Source organism: Oncorhynchus kisutch, linkage group LG18 (genome assembly GCF_002021735.2).
Source record: "Oncorhynchus kisutch isolate 150728-3 linkage group LG18, Okis_V2, whole genome shotgun sequence".
Classification (NCBI taxonomy): domain Eukaryota; kingdom Metazoa; phylum Chordata; class Actinopteri; order Salmoniformes; family Salmonidae; genus Oncorhynchus; species Oncorhynchus kisutch.
In genome coordinates this window covers 53,716,564-53,734,081 of record NC_034191.2, presented here as the reverse complement: position 1 = coordinate 53,734,081, position 17,518 = coordinate 53,716,564, and the positions used below count along the sequence as shown (strand labels likewise).

The following is a 17,518-nucleotide window of genomic DNA, read 5'->3' as shown; positions in this document are numbered from 1 at the left end:
ACTCTAAGCATACAGTCAAGACAACACAGGAGTGGCTTCAGGACAAGTCTCTGAATGTCCTTGAGAGGCCCAGTCAGAGCCCGGAGTTGAACCCTGATTATGGCTGTGCATTGACGCTCCCCATCCAACCTGAAAGAGCTTGAGAGGATCTGCAGAGAAAAATAGAAGAAACTTCCCAAATACAGGTGTGCCAAGCTTGTAGCGTTATACCCACGAAGACTCGGGACTATAATCGCTGCCAAAGGTGCTTCAACAAAGTACTGAGTAAAGGGTCAGAATACTTACGTAAATTAAACATTTCCGTTTTTATTATTTGTAATAAATTGCTGGTCATTATGGGGTATTGCGTGTAGATTTAATCGATTTAATCAATTTTAGAATAAGGCTGTAATGTAACAAACTGGAAAAAGTCAAGGGGTCTGAATACTTTACGAAGGCAAGAAATGATGTATAAAGGCAAGGGTGATTTCACAGGGCGGCAGGTAGCCTAGTGGTTAGAGCGTTGCGCCAATAACCGAAAGGTTGCTGAATCCCAGAGCTGACAAGGTGAAAATCTGTCGTTCTGCCCCTGAACACGGCAGTTAATCCACTGTTCGCTATATTGGGACTCCCCTGGCGTGTTTAGCGATACGGGAGTTGGCCATATCCCCACATATGAGATATCAAAACTAATAAACTTAAGTTTACTTGCATTACCCCAGTTGTCTGATATTATGAGTGAGATATCTCACCACATTTCCCTGTTGGCAAGAGCGTGAGGACGAGAAGCAAGCATGAGGATGACCAGAGGGCGGGAGAGCGGCTCCTTTTATGGAAATGTGGGTGGCACCTCATTCACCGCTCTGCCCGTCTCCAACAGACGTTTTCCATTGGTGCTTCCAAGAGAAAAGGCGATATGAGAACCCCACAGGTGAGATCACACTCATAACATTGGAGAACCGGGGTTACGGAAGTAACCTTAAGTTTTCAGATTGCCTCAAAAAGGGCACCGATTGGTAGATGTGTAAAACAAAACAAAAACAAGTACAATCCAGGTGTGAAAAGCTCTGAGATTTACTCAAAAAGACACAGCTGTAATCACTGCCAAAGGTGTTTACAACAGTAATAACACAACAACATTTAGAAAAAAAGTCAAGGGGCGTAAATACTTTCTGAAGGCACTGTAGACCTAGGATGCTTCCCAAATGACCCCCTATATCCCTTATAGTGCTCATAGGGCACTGTTCAAAAGTCGTTCACTATAAAGGGAATAGGGTGCCATTTGGTACGCAAACCAGGGCCATACATGTTATTAACAACTGTAATATGCATGTTCTCGTGCGTCAGGTTTAGGGGAAGGCTGCTGCTACATTTACATTAGTAATTGAGCAGTGGCTCTAATCCAGAGTGACTATATAAAATACATAATATATGCCATTTAGCAGACTTTATTACACAAAGCGACAAAGAGAGTATGCATACATTTTTATGTAAGGTGGCCCCAGTGGGAATCAAACCCACAAACATTGGTGTTGCAAGCACTATGCTCTACCGACTGAGCCACACAGGACCACCTCCTTTACTGATGTATGCTACAGTTATCTTTAGGGGATTTTTTTTTTTATACTCAGAGGCCCTTTCAATGACCAATAAACAGGGTCTAGGGCTCCAAATATCAGTGTCTGACAGTCACATTAATAACTTAAAATGAATTATTCAAATAAGCATTGGCTCAAATCCATCAAATACAAATAAAGCAGTTTTTCTCCCTCTCCGTTCCATTTTGCTCCAGCCTGGCCACCCAACGGGCACAAAAAGCAGAGGCACATTAACGACAAAATAAACCAAACTAAAATATAAATGAAACTCTGCCACCGCCGTCGCCGCACAGAGCCTGCTGATTACATTTCGACATCAAACATCTTAACTATTCCAAACTAAAAGGGGTTGAGGGGGAGAGAGAGGGTGAGAGAAAGATTGAGAAAGAAGAGCAGCACAGAGAACTATCCCTCCACTGCCACCATCCGCAGCAATTAACAATGGAGCTGTTCTCACTCAGTGAATACACAGTCTCTACATTGTGTAAATCTGATATTCAGACCACTGAAAGATAATCCTTTTCCCTCCTCTCTTTTAATAGGAAGAGCTTAGAGACGAGAGAGAAGAGAGGGCCTCACAATGATCCATCATCTGCACCGCAGCGTTTCCTGGCAGATGCTGACACACTATAATCCACAGATCAACTGTACAAGGAAATTAGGGCCATAAAACAGAACGGAGCTCCTTTCTTCTTTTCAATTCTTTCCTCTTTGGAACCGTTTCTACAGGACGGAAGGGGGTGGGGGAAAGGGAGGAGGGAAGATGTGCTGCAGCTCCACCGACTAGGCTGAGGGAGAAAGTATTTTGTTTCCATGACAAGAGGTAAAGTGAGAACGAGAATGTAAAGGCGAACAGGGCCACAAGAGCTCAAATGAGAACGGAAGTTAAGAACGAGAGATAAAAAAAAAAAGGCTATATTATCCATTTAACATTTTGAATAATGCAGGGTTGCGGGCGTCTATTTACATTGCAGATTCCACCTTTCCACCCCTCACCCTCTCCTTCCCTCCCGCCATTCTTTCATTCCTCTCCCTCTCTCACTCCCTGGCACAGAGTGGCCCTGCCTCAAGGTTAGCAGAAATAGACACTGTGTCTGTGTGCCACAGCGAGACAGGAGAGTCAGTCTGCCCATGCAAAGTAGGAGGTTATCTGCTGCTTCCGACTACTTGCTGCATAGCCAGGGTTCAAGGGTCACAGCGGCGCATAAACAAACAAAGCAAGGGTCACTAAACACATCCAACGACCCCTTAAAGCCATCCGCTCCTCGCTCTTCAAAGATAGACGTAGATGCATGTCAGATTACATATTTCTTCTTATAAAAGGACAAATTGAAGATTTGCGAAAATATATCTGAACTTCTCTGTGAACAATACTAAAGGGCACGGGAAAGGATCAGTGATGTCCAAAAATGTTACGTTCCAAAATGAAGCATCTAAAGAAGAAAATAACTTGTTCTCTGGGATGTTTGCTTGTGCGTGTGTGTGTGTGTGTGCTTGAGTGAAAAAGTGTGAGAGTATGTTACAGTGGGAGCTGCTGTGTGTTATATACATGTTTCCCGTGAAACAGATAACAGGATGAAATTACATCTACTCCACTCTGGGTTTGTCTCAGAGAAAGAAAAAGAGAGAGAGAGAGCGTTAGACAGACAAGACAGGGGGGGTAAAAGGGGTATTCAGGAACCCTTGGAGCCAAAAACAGAAGTTGAGATGACAGAAGTGCCACAAAAGAATAGGCACATCAAGACAAGCAATTTCAACGCAAGTGCTTGTGTGCGCTTGCTCACTCGCAAGCGTACGTCTCGACATGAGGGGCCTATTTTGAGTTAGTGATCCAAAACCATCACTGGAGGCTCCTCAGCCTTTCTGACAGCCAGGCCCTCTCTCACTGGGTCCTCTGTCTGTCTGTGGCATCACACATGTTTATTCACTACTTATTACAGTGATATTGCAGACAGTGAAAGAGAGACACGAAAAGAGTAAGAAGGAGCCAGGCCCAGCCAATCGGAATTAGTTTTCCTCATAAAAGGGTTTTATTACAGATAAATATTCCTCAGCACCTCAGTCCCCCCCCCCCCCTCCCCCTATCTCCTCAGATGATCCCACAGGTGAAGAAGCTGGATGTGGAGGTTCTGGTCTGCAGTTGTGAGGCCGGTTGGGTGTACTTCCAGATTCTCTAAAATGACGTTGGAGGCGGCATATGGTAGAGAAATGAGGATTCAGTTCTCTGGCAACAGCGCTGTTGCACATTCCTGCAGTAGGCATGCCAGTTGCACGCTCCCACAAAACTTGAAACATCTGTGTTGTGTGACAAAACTGCACAAACTGTAAGAAATTGTCTCAGGGAAGCTCATCTGTGTGCTCATAGTCCTCACCAGGGTCTTGACCTGACTGCAGTTTGGCATTGTAACACGCTTCAGTGGGCAAATTTTCACTTTCGATGGCCACTGGCACACTGGAGAAGTTTGCTCTTCACAGATGAATCCCGGTTTCAACTGTACCGGGCAGATGGCGTGTATGATGTCGTTTGGACGAGCGGTTTGCTGATGTCAATGTTGTGAACAGAGTCCCCATGGTGGCGGTGGGGTTGTGGTATGGGGCAGGCATAAGCTACGGACAATGAACAGAATTGCATTTTATCAATGGCAATTTGAAACGCGCAGAAATACTGTGACGAGATCCTGAGGCTCATTGTCGTGACATTCATCCGCCGCCATAACCTTATGTTTCAGCATGATCACGCACGGCCCCATGTCGCAAGAATATGTACATAATTCCTGGAAGCTGAAAATGTCCCAGTTCTTCCATGGCCTGCATACTCGCCAGACATGTCACCCATTGAGCATGTTCGGGATGCTCTTGATCGACGTCTATGACAGCGTTTTCCAGTTCCAACCATTATCCAGCAACTTCACACAGCCATTGAAGAGGAGTGGGGCAACATTCCACAATCAACAGCCTGATCAACTCTATGCGAAGGAGGTGAGTCAAATAGTGGTCATACCAGATACTGACTGGTTTTCTGATCCACGCCTCTACCTTTTTCTAAAGATATATGTGACCAACAGTGGCATATCTGTATTCCCAGTCATGTGAAGTCCATAGATTAGGGCCTAATGAAAAGATTTCAATTGACTGATTTCCTTATATAAATACTCAGCAGAAATTGTTGCAAGTTAAGTTAATATTTTTGTTCAGTGTAGCTACGGTACATAGCTAACAAAGACATACAGAGATAGACAGTCACACACATCGGTACACTCACCTATGAGTGCTTCAAAACAGTTGGCCATGGCATGTCTCAGGTCTGATTCCCTACAGAGGTCTGGGCCGTGGGCATACAGCATGAAGCGATCCAACTCCAGTTTCTGGCAAAGCATGAAACATACCAACACATACAGTTACAACCATACAATACTAGGAAAAGCAACCGTTCACTGGCCTATTGGTCCAGCTTGGAACATTTTCTACTAGCGTGGTCTGAAAGCCCGCTAGCCTGAAGCTAGTACTTATCTTAATATAACACTTTCGCTGTTATATGACAACGGTTTCTCCTGATGGTATTTTGACTATGACAACTACACATTGGCCACTTCGATGTTTACCTGATACAGCGACCGGCCAGGTGGTGATTTTTTGGGGTTGAAAAGGTTCAGATTTCGCCAGTCCGAGTGACTCTATACTGTTCTGCATGACACTCAACTACAGTAAAAGGTCTGTAGTCTGTAGAAGAGAGAGGGAGACAGCTGTGCCCTGATCTGTAAGCTCTCACTGTGTGGGCCCTGGCCAAAAGTAGTGCACTATATAGGGAATAGGGTGCCACTTGGGATGCAAGCAACAGACAGGACACTTGGGATGCAGCAACAGACAGGAGCATTTAGAAGAGGGGACAGTCACAGGACAGATAATCATGACTTAAAACTGATAAATCATAGGGCTGACCTTCATTCTACTGGAGGGACAGGGATCGCGTAGGGAGAGCCATGGTAGAGACCAGGCTGTCACTGGCTGGCAGCCTGTCACATCTCAAACGCAATATGCAGGTCCCAAATGGCACCCTATTCCCTATACGGTGCACTACTTTTAAACCAGAGCTTATGGGCCTTGATCAAAATGAGTGCACTAAATAAGGAATAGGGTGCCATTTACGAGTCATATTTGTTTGTTTTCATCTCAAATATTATCAATCTTCTCAAATAAGTGACCTGTGCATTTGTTTCTATATTAACAATTTGTGCAGTCTTATTTTCCAGTTGATATCAAGTATTGTTTGCAGTAATAGCAATGTAGCTACTTTACCAAATTAAAATTAAAATACATGACTATGCATCAACAACTTCAGACAATTCATTAATTAGAAAGATAAACGTGATAATTACATTTGGAAGGGAAAAAATGTTATATAAATACTTGGCCTCACTAACTTACAGGGAACTTGCTGTTCGACTTTCAAGTTTTACAAGTGAAGTGTCGGCTTATGCCTGTTGCTTTCTGAAAACATTTTTCAAGAGATAATTACAAGTGTTCTTGTGCAGAGAAGGAGTAGATGTTTCGCTGGCTTAAGAAGAACTGGGAAACAACTTGGCAACCGTTGCATATTGTATCACACTCACTTTCCCGTAAATGGCAAATTGAAACGAGCCAAAGTGCCTCTGTGTCCCAAGCAGCACCCTATTGCCCTAAGTAGTGCACTACTTTTTACCAGGACCCATAGGGCTCTGGTCAAAAGTAGTGCACTATATAGGGGTATTGGGTGCCACTTGGGATTCATGCACCCAGCGATAGCGTTAACATGAATGCAGGCAGCTGCATCTTGGTATTCAGGGGGGAGCAACATGAAAGATTAAAGATTTAATTGCTTTTCTCCACATCATGGGATGATTAGTGTTCTTTCTCCAACAACAGTGCCAGTAGTATGGTAGGCAGGGGTGTTTGCCGTGTTTTTGGCAATACGCTGTTGCCACAGGAGAGGGGCCGAGAGGTGTGTGTGTTTTGTGTGTGTGTGTGTGAGCTTGGTAATATGCTGCTGCTTCAGGAGAGTGGCATCTCGGAATGGGGAAGTTGGGAATGGTCCCTAGGGAACCTGCAACACTAATACTAGACCTGAAGAACAACAACCTTTTAACTCTAATTACAGACAGAAGAGAGAAGTGAGAGAGAAAGAGAGAGACAGAGATGGAGAGGGGGGTGGTGCGGGGGGGTGGAGACAGAATTACTTCTCCCCCCTGTGTACTCTTACAAGAAAGTTATAAAGGAGAGGCAGAAACAATAAAAACAGGTTTCTATCCATCGTTGTGGTAAACACTCTCTTATTGCTGTTCATATCCACACTCTGTGACCTTTAGAGTAGAACTGTCTTAGGCTGTGTTTGAAATGGCACCCTATCCCCTACAAATCTTTTATTTTTAAGATGATCTACAAATAATCTTGCATCATAAATAACTACTCAATATTATTCGTAGATTAGTCAGTCGGTCACAATTTACCCATGACACATCACGGTTTTGATGCACTCAATCATGGCCAATTAACATAAGTTGTAGCAAGAAAAATGTGCAGCAACAAGCTCCAACAGAAATGTCTAAAGCAATCATTTCAAACCTTGCTGATATTTGTAGACGATCACATATCTCTCTCTATTATGCGTGGGAATACTTTGGGACAAATATCCTAATTTAAAATCACTTGGAGCTGATTTGCAAATGTGTTTTTATAGTCTTGTGTCCAAAAATAAAATAAAAAATGAAAACTTAACAGAAATAAAATTAACAGTGGGCTGCCAGTTGGGGAATTTTGCCCTACATAGTGAACTACTTGACCAGATCCCCATTGGCCCTGTATTGCACTATGGGCCGGTTTCCCAGACACAGACTAAGCCTAGTCCAGGATTTAAACATACGTTCAATGGAGAATCTCCATTGAATACACTTCTTAGTCCAGGACTAGTGTTAAATATTTTTTCTGGAAACTGTCCCTAAAAAGTCTCACCTTTGCTAGCATGGCCAGGTGCTGGTTCTGTACAATGGCCGTTCTGTAGGTGGCGAGCCCTCCTTCCTCCAGACTGGGGAACAGGTAGTACAGATGAACACTGTGGCGACAGGAAACATAAACAGAGTCGTTAGATCCAAGATGGCTGACGATGTGTCACAATCTCACAGATCCCCAGCTGTGTGCAGGCAACCAACCAGAGACCCATTAGATCCGACATGGCCAACGATGGGACACAGCTCCCCAGCTGTGTGCAGGCAACCAAAGACTTGTTATTATCCAAGGTGGCTGACCATGGGTCACAGTTCGGGCTGGGCGATATATCGAATTAACGGCATGTTTCAGATGCCTGTATCGCAGAATTTCATTTTTAGGAACGTTTTGTCTTTTTGGTCTCGTCTCCTCTCACTGTTTACATTCCCACTTGCAGACACCAAGCCCCTCCATCTGCCACTAACAAAGTCAAAAGATAACTTCTTCCTCTCGGACAAGCAGTTTAAACTCGCTATTTGCATTTTAGGTTTGTTCCAACAGAATCGGTCATCGGTCACATGGACAGCGAAACGCTTAGACACTATTTTACTGTAATAGGTGAGAACATAAAAATGGTATCATCAGAAAGGTTGTCTCAACTCCCAAAATGTAGAACAGAGAAGTGTGTACTAAAATGAGACTACCAATAAACATAATTGTGGAAAATTCATGCTCAGTTTGTCGCGCGCAGTGCCACACATTTTGGTCACAGACTTATGTGCTAGCTGTCCAGTTTGTGTTTCATAAATGTACAATGAGCATTTATACATTTATATAAGGAATTAGCAACCTGTTCTCATTCTGATAAATAACTATTTTCTTATAAGGTAGGCCAATTGATTTCAATATCTGAACAAACTGAGCAGGCTGTTAAAAATAGTTGGGAGATGGAAAGGAGAGTGTATTCGTAACAGTTCAACTGTTCTACATTGTTAGCAAGCAAATAGATCCAAATTTGCTAGACTTGAAATAGAATGTTTAGCTGGCTACTCACTAGCACTTGGGCTTGTGCTCGAGATATTGTTTGAGACCCGAGTTCATTTTCTATAAAGTCTGCTATAAGAAGTTGGTCATTATTAGTGGATGTGCATTGTGAATGGTTCTTGTTACATTTGCAACAAAAAGGGCATTTTCATAGACAGACTTGAAATCCCGATCAGTGATTATTGCAATAACACAAAAAGCTGGTTAAACAATTTACATAAAATAATACAATTATTAGTGGGCCTTATGGTTGTAGAAGGCTAATATTTAGCTTAGTTACAATTCCACAGGCCCTGAATTCATTAGATTATTGCTGACTGTTTGAAATGCAGTGTATTGACCTTTAATTGTACAACAAAGCTTATTTAGAGAAAACAGAGCATTGTTGGAAAAGGACCCGTAAGTAAGCATTTCACTGTTAGTCTAAACCTGTAGTTTACGACGCATGTGACAAATAAAATATTATACTTTCATTATTTTGTTTTCTAGCCATGATAAAAAATAAAAAAATAAAAATCAGCATCTAGGTTAACAATGAAAGTCAATCAGTGCTCCAGTGTATTTAAATGCAAAATGTTTTCTAGAATGCATTGTCCACTGGGCAGCACAGGTGTGAGAGCTTACAGTATGTGGTTGTTTGTGATACATCCCGACAATAAGAAGAGGACAAGGACGGAGAGAGGTGAAGGAGAAGAGAGCAGGGATCAAACTTTAAAAAAGACCTTGGTAAGAAGTGTTAAGCCTTGGCATTTTTAAAGGGACCGTAGGTAGGTATGCCTGTGGGGTGAATAGATGAAGCATTAAATGGCCATGAAAGATCTCAAGATCTCTCATCTCAAATCAGCCAGCTTACTCTGTAACACTTCAATATTCTATATATCCCCGGCTCCTGATAGTCGAGTTCTAAAAATGTTCAATCCAGCAGACAGCAGTAGTATTGCTATATAGTAGCAATATATACATACTGTATATATTCACAGTAGCGGTCAAAAGTTTGGTCACACCTACTCATTCAAGGGTTTTTATTTATTTGTACTATTTTCTACATTGTAAAACAATAGTGAAGACATCACAACTATGAAATAACACATGTGTAATCATGTAGTAACCAAAAAAAGTGTTAAACAAATCAAAATATATTTGAGATTTGAGATTCTTCAAAGTAGTCACCCTTTGCCTTGATGACAGCTTTGGGATTATGGTTGCAGTTGGGACACAGCCGAGGTATCTAGGTAGAGTTGCAGCGACAATGTCAATGTAGTAATAATAGCACCATGTCATTAGTGGTGTGGCAGTGCAAGCTGAGTGGTGCCTGGACCACAGCGTTCTCCTCTCACCTGGGAGTGACTCAGTCAATAACACACACGCAACATTCTCATAGCTAACTGCTAGTTGTCATGGAGAATTTCAGCAGGCCCTATGAAAAGAGCTACGGTGAAATTACAACCGAATACCCAATTAGGGGGAAATCACAGACTAGAATAAAGAGGAGGAGAGGGGGGAGAAGAGGGGGAGTTGTCGCCATGTTCGATTAGCGGAGGCGTCCGTCAAAGAAAGAGAAAAAGAGCGAGGGAGCTGACGGACGTAAATCTCACCTGGTGAGAAACTCCACAACGGCATCGCCGAGAAACTCCAGCCGCTCGTTGTGATTGATCCTGAAAAGAGAGAGAGAAAAAAATGAAGTAAGAGACATGAAGGCAGAGAGGAGAGAGAGGTGTTTATTAGGTCTCAGTCTATCGTATATGAGACATTTACACAGGAACCACAGGTCTCAGACAGACCAAATCAACACAATCTGACAAATATCAGGGGTGAAAATCCAATAGCGACCTGAAATATGGCCTGTACATGTTTGAATCAAGTTTATTCATTCTTCTCAAGTGTATTCATTCAGCCTCAAACTTTCACAAATCTATAGCACACAATGCAAAGGTGTTATAGAATAAAAATGGCCCCTGGCGTCAGAGATTGGTGATGATGCTTAAGCTCACTTATGGAACTAAGTGCAGGGCCAAACCGTACTAGGTCATAGCAAAACAGCAACCGCTTGGCATAGGGACATTGCATTCGCTAGGTATACACTACCGGTCAAAAGTATTAGAACACCTATTTATTCAAGGGTTTTTCATTATTTTTACTATTTTCTACATTGTAGAATAATAGTAAAGACATCAAAACTATGAAATAATACATATGGAATCATGTACAGTGCTCCACTAAAAGTTTTGCAATTATGCTGCGGGACTTAAGAGGTCATTTGTGGTTTAGTACGGTACCCTGCGTCACCACTTCATTGCTCCAGACCAGCACAAGGGGGAGTTAGAGCACTGATTATGCTTTTGGGTTCTACTGTGTCTCTGACAATGAATGGGCGACATAAACCTAAATAGAAACAGATAATTGTGCACGACTTCAGTATTACTTAATAAAACTGTTGTTACACTAAGGTTTTAATTATTTTATTTTGAATGGATTATTTTGCTCTTACTGTAGTACTCTCCCGACCAGTCATGTTGTACAGGGCCTGAGTGGAGCAACAGTCTAAGATACTGCATAGCAGTGCAAGCTGTGTTGTTACAGATGCTGGTTCAATACCCATGCGGTCCTTGACTGGGAGACCCATGAGATGACTCTAGGTTTTTGGTTTCTCTCCCTCTAAAAACAGAAATAAATCATTTTAAATAACAAATTGGCTTTATTTACAAATTAGTAACATTGTCTCACCCCATGTTCAAGAATGGTCTTTTTCTTGCTCATTTTACGTTATTTGAAAACAAAATCTTTATATAAGTTATATTAAAAAAAAGCCCCTTGGATATTCTCACAGATCTATATTAACCCTGTTATTAGCAGGACAATATATATTGTTCATGGCTCCCGAGTGGCGCACATTGGGATTGCCTTGCAGTTCTCCAGCTGTTTCCACCGAAACACTGGTGGGCGTTCAAGGCACGAGGGCAGGGGGCACGGGATGGGCCGCAGAGCCGTACACAGAAGACGGACCGAGCCCATGGGGAAGGGAGGAGGGGGGGGTGGACCCCACTGGGTAGCAGGGATCAACACTAACTTCTTATGGCTGCAGGGGCAGTATTGAGTAGCTTGGATGAAAGGTGCAGAGAGGTGCCCAGAGTAAACAGCCTGCTCCTCAGTCATAGTTGCTAATATATGCATAGTATTATTAGTATTGGATAGAAAACACTCTGAAGTTTCTAAAACTGTTTGAATTATGTCTGTGAGTATAACAGAACTCATATGGCAGGCAAAAACCCGAGAAGAAATCCAACCAGGAAGTGAGAAATCTGAGGTTGGTCGATTTTCAACTCATCGCCTATTGAAAACACAGTAGGATATGAATCTGCTTGGACTTCCTACGGCTTCCACTAGATGTCAACAGTCTGTAGAACCTTGAATGAAGCTTCTACTGTGAAATGGAGCCGGATGGGAGCTGTTTGAGTCAGTGGTCTGGCAGAGAGCCAGATCCTGGTCATGCGCATACCACGTGATATCTTCCTGCGTTCCGTTCCACCTCAAGATACAAAGGAATTCTCCAGTTGGAACTTTATTGAAGATTTATGATAAAAACATCCTAATGATTGATTCTGTACTTATTTTGAAATGTTTCTTCGACCTGTAATATAACTTTTTGAAGTTTTTGTCCGAATAAATGGTCGACCAGCACCAGCGTTGGGAGAGGTGTACCAAACGCGCTAACAAAAGTAGCTAATTGGACATAAATAATGGATATTATCGAACAAATCAAACATTTATTGTGGACCTGGGGTTCCTGGGAGTGCATTCTGATGAAGATCATCAAAAGGAATATTTATCATGTAATTTCTGGTTTATGTTGACTCATTTTATTATATTTCTGAGCGCTGTCTCAGACTATTGCATGGTTTGCTTTTTCCATAATTTTTTTTAAAAATCTGACACAGCGGTTGCATTAAGGAGAGGTATATCTATAATTCCATGTGTATTATCATCTACATTTATGATGAGTATTTCTGTTGAATGATGTGGCTATGCAAAATCACTGGATGTTTTTGGAACTATTGAACGTAAAGCGCCAATGTAAATAAATATTAACTTTATCAAACAAAACACATGAAACATGAAGTCCTATGAGTGTCATCTGATGAAGATCATCAACGGTTAGTCATTAATTTTATCTCTATTTGTGCTTTTTGTGACTGCTCTCTTTGGCTGGAAAAAAATGGCCTGTGTTTTTCTGTGGCTTGGTGGTGACCTAACATAATAGTTTGTGGCACATTCACTGAAAAGCATATTTGAAATCGGACACTGTGGTGGTCGCAAGATTACCTTTAAAACAGTATAAGAAACATATATGTTTGAGGAATTCTAGATTTCTGTTGTTTTGAATTTGGCGCCCTGCACTTTCACTGGCTGTTGTCATCTCATCCCTTTAATGGGATTGCAGCCCAACAAGGTTTTAAGGGGCATTGCACTAATAATGGTGCTGACTAGGGAAACAGTCCCGCTGTTCTTAGTGCCAGTCTGCACGTTCAAACTAAAACAAAATGCCCCTTAGATATGAATTCGGAGGGCAGATATGGTTAAATATTCAAGCATTAGACATCTCACTAAAGGCGTCACTCAAAAGTTATACTTAAACCGAAATGGATTTACATTCTACAATAAAGAATGTAAACAAGATCTAAACAAGATGCTGTGTTTTTAATTACAGTAGTGATGGCCAGCTGGTGACATTTTGAAAACAAGATTTCAAACACAGCCCGATTAACAGGACAATAGACTCTTTATAGCCCGGCTACTCTAGGTGGGAATATCCCCCTACCTGCAAAAAAAATGAGAAGGGACAAAGAGAAGGGACAAAATGGACATCGTTTTCATTAAGCCAGCTTCTTTCTATGGTGTTACCTGTTCAAAAGTTTGGACAGTAACCACAAGAGGACTTGAAAATGAGCCTGAGAGAATCACCAAAACTAAAGGTATTTTGGTTTCAGTGCATTTTCTTTCAAAACCTCTTTATATAGCCTATCAATGTGTAGGCACACTCTGTAATAAAATAGATCATTAAATAAGGTTTAAAAAAATTGATCATACAAACATGCCGACAACCACCCTTGGAGATCAGTGGACAAAATGCTGGACAACGGGCCGTACCGAAATGTTGGAGTCCCTTTTCATTCAGATTAGTTCCTATCATAGGCCACTGTAATCGATGGGGGCTCAGGGCAGTACCATTCTGCTCATCTGATGAAGGTGCACATGGATCAGATTCAAACTTTGAACACAGAGATTGAGACATTGAAGTCAGCCCAGCAGAAAGAGAAACATTATAAGAGGGCAGAGAAAGGGCGACAGCTAATGCATTGGCCCAGAGCCAGGCGGCATTGGCGGAGAGACAGGCTGAGAATGGCGCATTGAAGAGGGCGAGGAACGAGATGGGAGTCACAATCCATGCCAGGCACACCTGTGAGCTCTGGAACTCCACCTCCGACAGGCAGAGTCAACATACAGTACGGGTTCATCAGGTTGTTGGTTCACCCTGACATTTCCATTCCTCTTCTGACAACAGAACTTGACCAACTGCTGACCAGGCAAAGCAAGGGCCGTCCGGACTGTTATGCTGTTCTGCTATAGCCTGATAAACAAATGCAGGTGGCTTGTATCTTCAAAATGCTTTACATGCTTTATTATCCACATGTAAAAGCATACACAAACAAAAGCATTGTTGCTTACTGGAAAAAACTCTTTCAAACACACACGGTCACATTGTACAGTGCCATTATGGCTATTAGCAGGGATATACACTGCAAAAAAAAATAAAGGGAACACTTAAACAACACAATGTAACTCCAAGTCAATCACACTTCTGTGAAATCAAACTGTCCACTTAGGAAGCAACACTGATTGACAATAAATTTCACATGCTGTTGTGCAAATGGAATAGACAACAGGTTGAAATTATAGGCAATTAGCAAGACACCCCCAATAAAGGAGTGGTTCTGCAGGTGATTAACCACAGACCACTTCTCAGTTCCTATGCTTCCTGGCTGATGTTTGGTCACTTTTGAATGCTGGTGGTGCTTTCACTCTAGTGGTAGCATGAGACGGAGTCTACAACCCACACAAGTGGCTCAGGTAGTGCAGCTCATCCAGGATGGCACATCAATGCGAGCTGTGGCAAGAAGGTTTGCTGTGTCTGTCAGCGTAGTGTCCAGAGCATGGAGGCGCTACCAGGAGACAGGCCAGTACATCAGGAGACGTGGAGGAGGCCGTAGGAGGGCAACAACCCAGCAGCAGGACCGCTACCTCCGCCTTTGTGCAAGGCGGAGAAGGAGGAGCACTGCCAGAGCCCTGCAAAATGACCTCCAGCAGGCCGTGCATGTGTCTGCTCAAACGGTCAGAAACAGACTCCATGAGGGTGGTATGAGGGCCCGACGTCCACAGGTTGGGGTTGTGCTTACAGCCCAACACCGTGCAGGACGTTTGGCATTTGCCAGAGAACACCAAGATTGGCAAATTCGCCACTGGCGCCCTGTGCTCTTCACAGATGAAAGAAGGTTCACACTGAACACGTGACAGACGTGACAGTCTGGAGACGCCGTGGAGAACGTTCTGCTGCCTGCAACATCCTCCAGCATGACCGGTTTGGTGGTGGGTCAGTCATGGTGTGGGGTGGCATTTCTTTGGGGGGCCGCACAGCCCTCCATGTGCTCGCCAGAGGTAGCCTGACTGCCATTAGGTACCGAGATGAGGTCCTCAGACCCCTTGTGAGACCATATGCTGGTGCGGTTGGCCCTGGGTTCCTCCTAATGCAAGACAATGCTAGACCTCATGTGGCAGGAGTGTGTCAGCAGTTCCTGCAAGAGGAAGGCATTGATGCTATGGACTGGCCCGCCCTTTCCCCAGACCTGAATCCAATTGAGCACATCTGGGACATCATGTCTCGCTCCATCCACCAACGCCACGTTGCACCACAGACTGTCCAGGAGTTGGCAGATGCTTTAGTCCAGGTCTGGGAAGAGATCCCTCGGGAGACCATCCGCCACCTCATCAGGAGCATGCCCAGGCGTTGTAGGGAGGTCATACAGGCACGTGGAGGCCACACACACTACTGAGCCTCATTTTGACTTGTTTTAAGGACATTACATCAAAGTTGGATCAGCCTGTAGCGTGGTTTTCCACTTTAATTTTGAGTGTGACTCCAAATCCAGACCTCCATGGGTTGATAAATTTGATTTCCATTGATAATTTGTGTGTGATTTTGTTGTCAGCACATTCAACTATGTAAAGAAAAGAGTATTTAATAAGAATATTTCATTAATTCAGATCTAGGATATGCTATTTTAGTGTTCCCTTTATTTTTTTGAGCAGTGTATTTTGGCCTTTATCGGCAGCACACAATTGGCCCAGTGTTTCTCCCCCTCTAAAAACAGAAATACATGTTTTGGCCTTCACAAATATTACTTTGGCCTTCATTCAGATCACAATCGCTCACTTTCATTTTTTGAAAACGAAATAACCTCCAAAATATCGTTATATATTATCAAGTTGATGGCACAGTCATATAGCCCGGCACCAACATAAAGCTGAGTGACTCACTCATTCATGGCTTTGGATCAAAATAAATAAGTACCAACATTCTTTCTGATAGTCTTTAATAAAAAAATGTTTCGGTTTTGGATGGGGGCTCCCGCAGTGCAAAATGCGTTGCTACAGATGCAGTTTTGATACCCGTGCCAGCTGCCACCAAGAGACCCATGAGGCGGCTTTTGGTTTTAACTTAGAATCCTCCAATCCTCTATATGTAATTATCGGCGGAGAGTCACGTAATATTTTACGATGTACTGTAGGCCTAGGCGACATGAGTCTCACTAGCGTTGATTAATGTCCTGTTAAAAGTGGTGTAGGTTTTATTTAAAGATCATTCTGAAGAAAGAAGCAATAGGATTTGCAGCAAAGGCCTACAACTATTTTAGCACCGTTTCGCTCTGCTCTTAGACAAGCATGGGGACTTGATTTGATAAATCAATGAGATGTTTATTTTCACTTTATCTCTGTTTGGGTATTGGTTAGACTACGGTTATACAATTAGGGTGTAGAAATGTTATGCTCTTAGTGTAACCTTTATTTAACTTGGTAAGTCAGATAACCTCTTGAAGCTAGGGGGCACTATTTTTATGTTTGGAAAAATAACGTTCCCAAAGTAAACGGCCTATTTCTCAGGACCAGATGCTAGAATATGCATATAATTGACAGATTAGGATAGAAAAGACTCTAAAGTTTCCAAAACTGTCAAAATATTGTCTGTGAGTATAACAGAACTGATATTGCCAGGAAGTGGCTTCTATTTTGAAAACTCCATGTTCCATAGCCTCCCATTGCTCCATTTAAAGGGATATCAACCAGATTGCTTTTCCTATCGCTTCCTCAAGGTGTCAGTCTTCAGACATTGTTTCAGGCTTTTATTTTGAAAAATTTGCCAGAACTATAACACCGCGTCAAGTGGTCACATGAGTTTTTGTTTTTCATATTGTTTTTCCCTCTCATACTGTGAAAGAGATTTGCGGTTGATTTATTATCGATTATATACAGTATTTTAAAAACAACCTGAGGATTGATTATAAAAACCGTTTAACATGTTTCTGTAGACATTATGGATATTATTTGGAATTTTATTCTGCGTTGTCGTGACCGCTCTTTCCTGTGGATTTCTGAACATAACGCAACAAACAAACGGAGGTATTTGGATATAAAAATTATCTTTATGGAACAAAAGGAACATTTGTTGTGTAACTGGGAGTCTCGTGAGTGAAAACATCTGAAGATCATCAAAGGTAAATGATTAATTTGATTGCTTTTCTGAATTTCATGACCTAGCTACTTAATGCTTAGTGTACATTGTTAATGTTATGTTATCGATAAACCTACACAAATGCTTGGATTGCTTT

General features: G+C 42.4%; 1 protein-coding gene across 5 annotated transcripts in view; it reads right to left on the bottom strand.

The window, feature by feature from the left end:
- The window catches only part of drosha (drosha ribonuclease III), a 148,130-nt gene that overhangs the window by 96,554 nt on the left and 34,058 nt on the right, over window positions 1-17,518 (bottom strand). For all 5 annotated transcript variants that reach the window (XM_031796306.1, XM_031796304.1, XM_020507411.2 and 2 more), the window contains exons 20-22: window positions 10,175-10,234; window positions 7,563-7,662; window positions 4,840-4,942 (exon numbers count right to left, since the gene is read on the bottom strand). In XM_031796306.1, coding sequence (XP_031652166.1) covers window positions 4,840-4,942; window positions 7,563-7,662; window positions 10,175-10,234 — 263 coding nt within the window. The remainder of the gene's footprint in view (window positions 1-4,839; window positions 4,943-7,562; window positions 7,663-10,174; window positions 10,235-17,518) is intronic.